The sequence below is a fragment of the Bos mutus genome, chromosome 18 (genome assembly GCF_027580195.1).
Source record: "Bos mutus isolate GX-2022 chromosome 18, NWIPB_WYAK_1.1, whole genome shotgun sequence".
Taxonomy (NCBI): domain Eukaryota; kingdom Metazoa; phylum Chordata; class Mammalia; order Artiodactyla; family Bovidae; genus Bos; species Bos mutus.
The window spans coordinates 58927134-58939524 of record NC_091634.1 but is presented as its reverse complement, the minus strand read 5'-3'; the positions used below and the strand labels follow the sequence as shown (position 1 = coordinate 58939524).

Genomic DNA, 12391 nt, shown 5'->3' with positions numbered 1-12391 from the left:
GATTTGCTGATGAAAATACTTTGTGTGAATAGAAGTATGTTAAATATATTATAAAACAATTGGGAAACTGACCTGCATTCTATGAGGAAGATTGTAATCAAACAGTAGAATAATAACATTCATTATATAGATACTTGTTTCCCTTTTTATAATGAATATTGCAGATTAATAAGGAATTAAAGATGTTAATGTTTTTACTCAAGAATAGCATTATTAAGTCTTAATAGTTATTAAGACTCATATCACTCATGCTGAAAAATAAGATTAAAGTCCAAGTTTAGCAGTAAACTTTAGAGTCTGAATCAATTCATTCTCCTAAAAATGAAAGTATGAATTTATTGATATCCTAAGGTGTGAATCTTGACCAAGGACTAACATTGCATTCAAATCATGTGTAATTCAAAGGAGACTAATAATTTATGGTCATATGGTGTGGTATATGTATGCATTTACAACAAAATGTTATGTAGTATATTATTATATTTTAATATGCTACATTAATTTATGGTAAAAATAGATGCTAAAATGGAGCTATTCGTTTTCCAGAGAGTTGGTCAATCTTGAGGTTTCTATGTTAGTTGCAGTCCTCCAAGAATCCATTGTCAAGACAAAATTAACCACGTGAGGGTTTTATCAAGGGGACACTTATGAAAGAGAACGTGAGGAGAGAGCTTGTCAAGACTGCATGCAAGCCTGCCTTCCAGTGAAGGAGAGAGGGAGGGACAGTTAGAAGCATCCTGGACTTCAGCTTTGTGGGGGAGCCGAGTCTGTTGGCCACCAGAGGAGTCTCGTGTCTCCAGAGGGTGGGTGTGCCTTAGAGTCCCCGCTGTGGTCAGCTTTTGCCTGGGAACAGCCATGGGAAGCAAGGCCCCGGCCCAAGCCTGAGGATGAGTTTCAGAGCCCGGCACCTGGGGCCCTCAGTTGATTCCTCTCACCCAGTTGGAGGTCTGCAAGGCACATTCTCCTGACCTCATGCTAACCAACAGTGGTTTTCATTTTTGTAAGCCCGTTTGGTTCCCTTATTCATTTAGCACCTACGCTGTGATCACCTGTTGTAAACACAGGGAGTGCCAGCATGGCAGACGTTGCATCTGCCCTCACAGGATTTATGGTTAGTGGGCAGATAATCCTAATACACGATGTTCCTGTGTATCTAATTGAGTGTAGTACACCCTATGTTGCTTGGGATAAAATAGCTCCAGATTACCCTCCAAAGTAAAGTAAGTTAGCATGCCATGGGACCCCCCTGGTGGCCCAGTGGCTAGGACTCGGTGCTTTCACCGCCGCGGCCCTGGGTTCAGTCTCTGCCAGGGAAATGAGATCTTGAAAGCTGCGTGCTGCAGCCAAGAAAAATAGTAAAATACTTATATCATTTATAATATCTGAATATTTATTTTAAGGGAGCAGAAAATAAACATTTTAGAGTTGTCATTTGCCTACACTTTCAAACAAACACTCAAGGATATGACCATCCACTGCCATTTCAGATGGACCCCAGAAATAAAGGGCATTCTTCCCCTGTTTTCCATACTGATTCCTTACACTTAGGAAGAATCATGGGAATAATTTTGGATCATTGTCACTATTAATCAGTATTACTAGCAGATGTTGAAAGGAGGGTAAATTTTAGAAATCATATCAATCTGTACTGTGATGACATGAAAACCATCTCTGACTCCCTACTACACTTGAAATATTTGAGGACGCAGTAACTTTGGCAATAATAGTCATTAGTAGTTGGGAGCTGGGGTGAGAAGATCAAGCTCTTTGCCAAAGCAGCACTCAATTCAGACAATTCAGACACTCAGATATTCAATAAAGTACATTACATTTGCTTTTCATATTCAGAATTCACTATAAAGTGAATCTCTGGATTCTATGTCTGGATACTTTAATATGTTAGGATAGATTTATAATTTATTTGAGTAAAAACTGGATGATTATTTGCACTCATCCTGAGCAGTAGCTTTTGTACATTGGAGGTGATTGATGACCATTAAAGATCATTTCTCTCTACTGAGGCCACAGAGCCAGGAAGTGCTCTTGGATCACTGTGGTGGGATTTGGGCCAGATGTAAATAAAGTCTGTAGTCAGCCAGGAACGGACATCCACTTACCCTGCTGAAGAGCTTGAGAACAATCTCAATGTGTCAGGAATCCTTTATGTAAAACTCACTTCAGAGCCCAGAGGTGAGGAAGATATGTGAGCCAAATAAGCTAAGGGCACTGCAATTGTGTAAATATATTGTGAAATGTCTCTTAAGATAATGGAGGGTTTATTTTAAAAGAGAAGTACCATTTGGAGCAAAAAAATAAAAAGTCTACTTTAAAATCACCTTTTTGTATTCATCAGGTTGATTTTTTAGTATTTGATAATTAAAATATAGACCATCTTCGGTACTTGGCATGACTTCATCCTTATCGTGGCTCCAGTCATTTCCAGATACAGCTATATCATTTTGAATTGGCCCTACCTAGAAACTTAAAAACAGCCTTTCTCCTCATGATACACGAGCATTGATCAGAAGTGTCATATTCTAAAAGCAGAGAACACTCATGATGTTGAAATGTTTTATCTGATTTTAATTATAGAGCAAATGATAAGGTAGACACTGGGATTTTGTCAGAAGCACATATAATCACAAGTACGTGCTCCAGGTGGGATGGGCAAGTGTGTGCCATTGATGAGGATTTGGCTGTTAAACATCATAAAACAGAGCTCTACTTACACTTCAATAGAGAGCAAATGACAGAAGCCAAAACCCCAAATCCCAAATTATATATCAGCTGCCAAAACCTAGAAACCCTCAGACAGTGATAAAACTCAAATAATTTCTAAAATAAAAAGGAGAAAGCAGTTCTTTTATGTCTTTAGATTACTGATATGCTTGAAAATGTACCTGCATCAGGAGTAAGTGAAAAATAGAATCACGATCAGGGCCTTACGGTGCTGTGTGAGTGAGCTTATTAAAGACCGGGCACTGACGGATGAGACAGGGAGAGGATGCAATTGATGGGAGTCCGGATACAGGACCTTCAGGGTGGAGAGAAGGCACAGACACAGCAGGGACATGGGTCCGGCCAGCCCATGGTCTACCGCTCTGTCAGAGCAAGGCCAGTGAAATGTGAATTCTGCTCGTGTTGCCTGTTAAGTATAACCGAGGGCTGGAGGTGGTTTCCATGTCATCAGAGTAAGATATTGCTTCCTCTAAATCATCTTCGTTGCTTGAGAGCTGCTGGTGATGCTTGTTAACGATGATTGGAGCTAAAAATCGTTCCTACAGTCCACTCCCATTTGTAGAGATGAGGATAGAGAGGAAACACTTCCTCCATTTCTGTTCTTCCTTCTGAAGAGGCAGACAGCCTGATGTCATTTCTTTGTTAAGTGTGTTCAAAATGTATTAAGTACTGAGGCCACAGTGAATGATTCCTCAATCAGCTCCTTTAAGAGACCTACTTAAGCAAAGATTACAGAAAAAGACATCTCTCCACGATGTAATTAATCAAAGGAAATATGCAGGTATAGAGTTGTTTCGCTAATTCATTAAGCTTTTATTGGGTCACAATTCCACTGCATGGAAAAAAAAAACATCTCCATTAAGATCGTTACATACTCTTGAAATTGCATAAAAACCTCTCATAGCATAATGTGCCCACATTTTGAATAATAACGTAATTTAACCTGTTGCAAAATGATTGAAAATTACTGTTCTCAGAGGCTGAGTGATGTTTACAGCAACTACTTGTGACTTTTGTATGTGAGAAATGTCATGGTGCAAGCAGAAACCGGTTGGTACATCCTGGTGGGAAGAAACAGGTTGCGTCAGATAGACTCCTCGAGGGTCAATCTCCCTCGAAAAATTGATAGGCTGTGTTACATTGGCTTTGGTTATCCAAACTCATTAACTTTAGTTCTGAGTTCTTTTTTTGTTTGTTTGTTTACAGATTTGTTTTTTATGTTAGGAAAGTTTTCTTAGTCTGAAGATGTTTTCCCTCATGGCAAGCAGTAGCTTTGGTATATTTAAGGACAGTGACAGTGGGGATCATTTATCTCTTGTGAGGCTGCAGAGCCAGGAAGTAACTCAGGTTTCTGCAGTGGAGACCTGGGCCAGAGGTAAATAAAGTGTGTGGTTAGAGGGAAGAGGATGTCTACTGCATCTCCTCAGAAGAGCTCAGGAACAGACCTCAGTCACGGGGATATTTTATGTCAAACCTGCTTCAAAGCCCAGGGGTACATAAGAAAGTTTAATTCAGTTGCTTAAGGACACTGTGATTTTGTAAAAGTCCAGTCAAATGACACTTCCAATGAGACAGGTCGTGCTGAAAGCAAAAGAGAAGCTCAGGTTGCCCCGAGATGCCTCACTATAAATAGCTTTTACATTAATCAGTCCTCAAGGTTGTATCTCAGAGCAGTAAGCTTGGTTGGCATATAAACACCTTTCATGAAAAGCTGACATTATCCGTGCTGTACTTGCTGTCTGCTTTGCCATTTTCCTTTGCCGCTAACTTTTGTCATTGTTACATCCTAGTTGATGGTAAAAATATCCTCCTGGGTTTTAGCACCGAGTCACTGCACCATTTTCTGGCATTTTCTTTATCTTTACGGATTAAAGGCCTTGCGATCCTCTTAAGATGGCCCCATTTGCATAGGTATGGTCAAGCTACTTAGGTTTGTTTTGAGGTTTTTCGTTTTGCTTTGTTGTTACTGTTGTTTTGAGAGCCACAAGAAGTTTCATGAAGCACTTCGGGTTTTAATTGTTCATTTATTTCGTATCCTTTGCGGAAACAGTTTCCTCTCTCTGGTAATAAATAGAAAAGTGCTTCAAACAAATTTTAACTCCTTGGTACTCTTTTTTTTTTTTTTTCAAGAACTTTTGGGAGAAGATTTCTTTACAAAAGCAGAAGTCATTCCCTTGGTTGGAAGATACAGTTGAGGCTAATTTTTTAACAGGCAGGATCACCCTCAAAATCTGGGTTGGTTAGGGATTTTTATAACCAGAGACAATCTAAATGTAATTGTCTTATCAGGATTTCAATGAAGTAAAGCGATATTTGTCTTCAATTCCTCCACCTGTCCTGCTCTAACACTTAGATGTTGTTGATATTTTTGAAGTCAGATAAGAGGAAAGATAGATATTTTTGCTCATTGGCTGTACTAGTCCTGTTCTCAGTGCAGATATCTGATGCTAGGCATTGCTTTTAAGCAACTTAATATAACTGCTGATTTCATTCAGACTCAATTCTGGGAAAATGGCTGCAAAATCCCATAGTTTCTTTCTCTCCAACTTCTAATTTCAACCCATTGAGTCTCCTGAAACAAGGGGGTTGATGGTCCAGCCCAGCTGGTGGGGCTGCCTAGAGGCTGCCAATGAGACTGTGTTCTGAGACTCCCTGCTTCTGGTTGGAAGGGAACCTGGGGACCAGCCTACAGGAGTCTTAGGGTAGACCCTGAATTGTGTGGATCCTGAAAAATGCTTGGCTTGCAGAGATCCCTGGACCCCGTGGGGAAAGGGCAGCATTGGAAACTCAGGGCTTCCATCTTCCTGCTTTGACTGAAATGTGAGAACTTCCTCAGTCCTGAAATTTGGGCCAAGTTTTCTGTATCCTGAAGCTGAGCAGGTGTTTGGCTGGTAGCTTCACTGACAAGATGGTTGATACGCTATCTACCTTCTCTGGGCGTCAACCACCTGAAGAGACAGTGAGGGAGAACCAACCAGGAGATGAGAAAAGCAGCCTGTCCACAACCCTTGATTCACCAGCAGTCAGATGGGAGAGAAACCAGAACAACCAGAAGTAAGCTATCCAAGGAGACAGTCCCCATCCTGAGGGAAATCTAGCAAGAGCAATGCAAGGAGATTCTAGCCAAGCCAAAAAAGACCTTGAGGAACTAAAAGTATGATTTTCCCAGACTAAAAAAAAATAAAAGTTGTCTTTATGGATATTTGAAATCATCCCCTGGAGAGCAAGTGAATGAAGCACTGTTGTTCAGTGGCTCAGTCATGTCCAATTCTTTGAGACCCCATGGACTGTGGCATGCCAGGCTCATCTGTCCTCCACTGTCTCCCAGAATTTGTGCAAATTCACATCCATTGAGTCAGCAATGCTATCCGTCTCATCCTCTGCCACCTGCTTCTCTTTTGGCCTTCAATCTTTCCTAGCAACAGGGTCTTCCCATCAGGTGGTCAAAGTATTGGAGCTTCAGCTTCAGTGTCAGTCCTTCCAATAAATGAAGGGTTGATTTCCTTTAGGATTGACTGGTTTGATCTCTTTTCAATCCAGGGGACTCTCAAGAGTCTTCTCCAGCACCATAATTCAAAAGCATCAGTTCTTTGGTGCTCAGCCTCTTTGTGGTCCAGCTTGGACATCTGCGTGTGACTACTGGAAAACCACAGCTTTGACTCTGTGAACCTCTGTCAACAAAGTGATGTCTCTGCTTTTTAATATGCTGTATAGGTTTGTCATAGCTTTCCCTCCAAGGAGCAAGTGTCTTTTAACTTTATGGCTACAGTCATCATCTGTAGTGATCTTGGAGCCCAAGAAAATAAGATCGTCACTGCTTCCACTTTGCCTCCTGTTTTTTTGCCATGAAGTGATGGAACTGGATGCCACAATCTTAGTGTTTTGAATGTTGAGTTTTAACCCAGATTTTTCACTCTCCTCTTTCACCTTCATCAAGAGGCTGTTTAGTTCCTCTTCACTTTTTGCCATTAGAGTGGTATCATCTGCATATCTGAGGTTATTGATATTTCTCCCCACAATCTTGATTCCAGCTCAGGATTCATCCAGCCCAGCATTTCACCTGACATACTCTGCAAAGAAATTAAATAAACAGGGTGACAGTATACACCTTTCTTGTATTCCTTTCCCAATTTTAAACCAGTCTGTTGTTCCTTGTCCAGTTCTAACTATTGCTCCTTGTGTGAGTGAAGCCATGGACCCACAAAAAACAAGTCCTAAAAGAAATCAGGAGGGAAACTAAAGGCAGTTAAATGTTCATGCAGAGGAGGTTCAGCATGAATGCTCGGCAGTCCAGAAGTATAAAAGGGGTGAAACTGAACCAGTGGTTGCACACTCAACATATGGAATTTTCCAAGCTGCAGATTAAAAGGGCCCACCATGTTCTGTGCATAATTGATGAGCGAAGATACACAACAGGAACAATCAGATTTTAAAAATCCCTAAATCACAGGGAATCTTGCAAAATGTAAGAAAGAAGAGCCAGAAGACACTAGAGTAATATGTATAGATGACTAAGAAAATAGGGCTGTGCAGAGTCATCCTTAAAACAGACACACAGAAAAATCACCTAATCCATCAAGATAAATTTCTGTTCCATATCCACTCCATCACACTTTCTAATTTACTTCTTCATAGCATTATCAGTCTTCAAAATTCTCATCCATTCCTATTTCATGTATATTGTCTCCCCTGCTAGAATGTAAGATGCTCGAACAGCAGGGAATGTGTTTCCTGTACATTTAGCTTTAAAACAAATATTGATTGACCACTTGAAGTTTTAGAGCTTAAAGCTTTTTGTTTTTTAACAATATTTTATAAGAGGTAGATATTTTCAATCTAAAGGTATAGGATTTTTAAAAGTTGCCTCATATCAAGTTTTTACCAGAGAAATGAATCTTATTTATTTACTTTTTGTTGTTGTTGTTGTTATTCAAAAGGTAAGATTTTTTTTTTTTAAGATCTATAGACATGTTATTCAAGATTTTAACCCTGGAGAAGAAATATGAGAAGCACTGTTCTGATTATGTTGCTATTAAAGTATATTTCTCTTTATTTCTTGTTAGAGTTTAAAAACAAAAACCAAAACTCCAAAGAAAGAATCTTCTCTTTTTCTAAAAATATATATGTTTGAATGTATTTCCATCTGTTCAAATGGGTGGCTGCTGTGTGGTGGGACTGAGTTAGTTCTTTGGTTTACACACAAAGGTGATGAAGCACCTCCCGTGTAACAGATGCTGGTGTTGAGGGTCTCCTGTGTGCTCACAGAGCAGCAGAATGCCTCTCAGGGCTCCTTGTGCAGAGACGCAGGATAGCCTGGTGGTAAAAACACAGCCTCCAGAGCTGGAATGCCTTGGTCTGAATACTGTATCCCCCAGCACAACAGGAAGGTAATATAATCTCTCTAATTTTCAGATTGTTTTAATATAGTATGATACTCATGATGCTAAATATCTAATCAGTATTTTTTTTAAAGGCATAAAATGTGAATGAAAATAGAACAAAAGGAAGTGTTCTTCAAAAACCTTGATATAGCACAGACAGGTTCAATCAGAATTGAGTTGCCCAGAGTCATTTCAAGCATAGCTCTCAAGTAAAAAAATAAAAATAAAAAATACCACAGAGGATATAAGCAGAGTAAAAGAATGTGTCAGTAATAAACAAAAGAACCCAACAGGCCTAGAGTCCAGTGCATGAGGCCAACAGCCGAGTAACCTCAGGCAAATCACTAAAATTCTCAACCTAAAGGGTCTTGTCTATGTGATTTAAATAGGTTATTCATGGCTCAGTTCAGTTCAGTCGCTCAGTCGTGTCTGACTCTTTGCGACCCCATGAACCACAGCATGCCAGGCCTCCCTGTCCATCACCAACTTCCAGAGTCCACCCAAACCCATGTCCATTGAGTGGATGATGCCATCCAACCATCTCATCCTCTGTCGTCCCCTTCTCCTCCTGCCCTCTATCTTTCCCAGCATCAGGGTCTTTTCAAATGAGTTAGCTCTTCGCATCAGGTGGCCAAAGTATTGAAGTTTCAGCTTCAGCATCAGTCCTTCCAATGAACACCCAGGACTGATCTCCTTTAGGATGGACTGGTTGGATCTCCTTGCAGTGCAAGGGACTCTCAAGAGTCTTCTCCAACACCACAGTTCAAAAGCATCAATTCTTCTGTGCTCATCTTTCTTTATAGTCCAACTCTCACATCTATACATGACCACTGGAAAAACCATAGCCTTGACTAGACAGACCTTTGTTGGCAAAGTAATGTCTCTGCTTTTCAATATGCTATCTAGGATGGTCATAACTTTCCTTTCAAGGAGTACATGTCTTTTAATTTCATGGCTGCAATCACCATCTGCAGTGATTTTGGAGTCCTGTGTGAGTTAAACACAAACATGCAAATCAAATTCCTTAGAATAGTGCCTACCATATAATAAGCATTCATAAATACAATATTTATTTTATTAGTTTTTTAAAAGGGCTTCCCTGATGGCTCTGGCTGTAAAGAATCTGCCTGTAATTCAGGACACATGGGTTTGATCCCTGAGTGGGGAAGATCCCCTGGAGAAGGAAATGGTTACTCTCTCCATTATTCTTACCTGGAGAATCCCATGGACAGAGGAGCCCAGCGGGCTGCAGTCCATGGGTCTCAAAGAGCCAGACATGACTTAGCAACTAACACTTTCACTTTAAAAAGAGAGAAAAAAATGCAAATGTTGGTGTCCACATATGTGCAGCAGAGGAAAGAGGAATCCTGCTGTTTTATGATCTTGTTGAGTGGGTGGATGCATCATAGGCTGATACCATTTGAATGTTAAAAACCTACAATTAATGCCCCTTGTTTAGATTTCATGCTTGCCAAGCATGAAATATCTTCTCCACTGTAAAATTATGAATTAATATTTTGACATTCAAACCAATCTCTGCCCCGTAGTAGTCCCATATTAACCCAATGCTCATTAAAATGGGGAAGGGTTATCTAGGTATAGGGAATGCACACTGTCTCGGTCTGAGTGATAGGTGGACAGTGAAACTGGGAGTAAAGGCAGCATGGGGGGTGAGAGTTTTCACTGCTGGACATGAAGAAGTAGAGTCCCTAATGGCTTTGAGATACAGCCTCTTACGTAATATCTGCAGGACCCAGATCAGTTCATTATCAGACCCATTCTTGTAGAAGCTTTAATGATTTCCAGAGAGCTCTCAATGTATTTAATTAGCCATGCTTAAACACTTGTCTTCATTAACCTGGGATATGTCACCAGTAGTTGTGGAAAGACTTAGTGAATGTCTTGTAATAAAGACAAAAGCAAAAGGAATTTAGTAGCTGAGTACGTATTGCTGCTGCATCATCAGGACTTGGACTATTGCACTGTGCAATTGGCTGTTTGCAACTTCTCTGTTATCAGTACTGCCACGTCTCTTTGGCTTCACAGAACACAGCGATGTGGACCAGGAGACAGCACTGGCGGGCGCACAGGGCTTCCTGGGCTGTCTGTCTGCTGTGCAGGTCAGCCACGTGGCCCCGCTGAAGGCCGCTCTGCAGCCCAGCCGCCCAGCCCCCATCACCGTCTTGGGACACGTGACGGAGTCCAGCTGTGTGGCCCAGGCTGGCACTGATGCCACATCGAGGGAGAGGACGCACTCCTTTGCAGGTGGTGTATGGCTTTTCCTGTACCCAGTCACAAGCAGTATATCCACTGAATGTTAAAATATTCTGATGTTTTTGTGGCGTATTCCCAATATGATTTCTTTTTCCTTAATTTATTTTTAATTGGAGGATGATTACAATATTGTCTTGGTTGGGCTTCCCTGGTGGCTTTGATGGTAAAGAATCTGCATGCGGTGCAGGGGACCCAGGTTTGATCTCTGGGTCGGGAAAATCCCCTGGAGAAGGGAATGATGACCTGCTCCAGTTTTCTTGCCTGGGGAATTCCATGAACAGACTCTAACAGGCTACAGTCCATGGGGCCGAAGAGCTGGACAAGACTGAGCGACTGACATTTTCACTTTTCCTTGTGTTGGTTTTTGCCATACGTCAACATGAAACAGCCATAAGTATTTGAAATGGATTCTTAAAACTGGTTTTTAATTTTTTATTTTTTTATATGTTTATGTATTATCCTTGATAATAATTTTATTCTGAAGTCTGTTTTATCTGAAATTATTATAGCTATCCTAGATTTCTTTTTATTTATTTTATTTTTAAACTTTACAATATCGTATTGGTTCTGCCATATATCGAAATGAATCCACCACAGGCATACATGTGTCCCCATCCTGAACCCTCCTCCCTCCTCCCTCCCCATACCATCCCTCTGGGTCGTCCCAGTGCATCAGCCCCAAGCATCCAGAATCATGCATCGAATCTGGACTGGTGACTTGTTTCATACATGATATTATACATATTTCAATACCATTCTCCCAAATAATCCCACCCTCTCCCTCTCCCACAGAGTCCAAAAGACTGTTCTATGCATCAGTGTCTCTTTTGCTGTCTCGTATACAGGGTTATCGTTACCATCTTTCTAAATTCCATATATATGCGTTAGTATACTGTATTGGTGTTTTTCTTTCTGGCTTACTTCACTCTGTATAATAGGCTCCAGTTTCATCCACCTCATTAGAACTGCTTCAAATGTATTCTTTTTAATGGCTGAGTAATACTCCATTGTGTATATGTACCACTGCTTTCTTATCCATTCATCTGCTGATGGACATCTAGGTTGCTTCCATGTCCTGGCTATTATAAACAGTGCTGCGATGAACATTGGGGTACACATGTCTCTTTCAATTCTGGTTTCCTCAGTGTGTATGCCCAGCAGTGGGATTGCTGGATCATAAGGCAGTTCTATTTCCAGTTTTTTAAGGAATCTCCACACTGTTCTCCATAGTGGCTATACTAGTTTGCATTCCCACCAACAGTGTAAGAGGGTTCCCTGTTCTCTACACCCTCTCCAGCATTTATTGCTTGTAGACTTTTGGATAGCAGCCATTCTGACTGGTGTGAAATGGTACCTCATAGTGGTTTTGATTTGCATTTCTCTGATAATGAGTGATGTTGAGCATCTTTTCATGTGTTTGTTAGCCATCTGTATGTCTTCTTTGGAGAAATGTCTATTTAGTTCTTTGGCCCATTTTTTGATTGGGTCATTTATTTTTCTGGAATTGAGCTGCAGGAGTTGCTTGCATATTTTTGAGATTAGTTGTTTGTCAGTTGCTTCATTTGCTATTATTTTCTCCCATTCTGAAGGCTGTCTTTCCACCTTGCTTATATTTTCCTTTGTTGTGCAGAAGCTTTTAAGTTTAATTATTTCCCATTTGTTTATTTTCGCTTTTATTTCCAATATTCTGGGAGGTGGGTCATAGAGGATCCTGCTGTGATGTATGTCGGAGAGTGTTTTGCCTATGTTCTCCTCTAGGAGTTTTATAGTTTCTGGTCATATGTTTAGATCTTTAATCCATTTTGAGTTTATTTTTGTGTATGGTGTTAGAAAGTGTTCTAGTTTCATTCTTTTACAAGTGGTTGACCAGTTTTCCCAGCACCACTTGTTAAAGAGATTGTCTTTAATCCATTGTATATTCTTGCCTCCTTTGTCAAAGATAAGGTGTCCATATGTGCGTGGATTAATCTCCAGGCTTTCTATTTTGTTCCGTTGAC

The 12391-nt window shown here is 40.5% G+C and overlaps 1 protein-coding gene across 1 annotated transcript in view; it reads left to right on the top strand.

Annotated features, from left to right (window-relative positions):
- Positions 1–12391, top strand: part of CNTNAP4 (contactin associated protein family member 4) — a 285401-nt gene that overhangs the window by 262804 nt on the left and 10206 nt on the right. The window contains exon 22 of the mRNA XM_005894297.2: positions 10167–10385. Within this exon, the coding sequence (XP_005894359.1) occupies positions 10167–10385 (219 nt within the window). The remainder of the gene's footprint in view (positions 1–10166; positions 10386–12391) is intronic.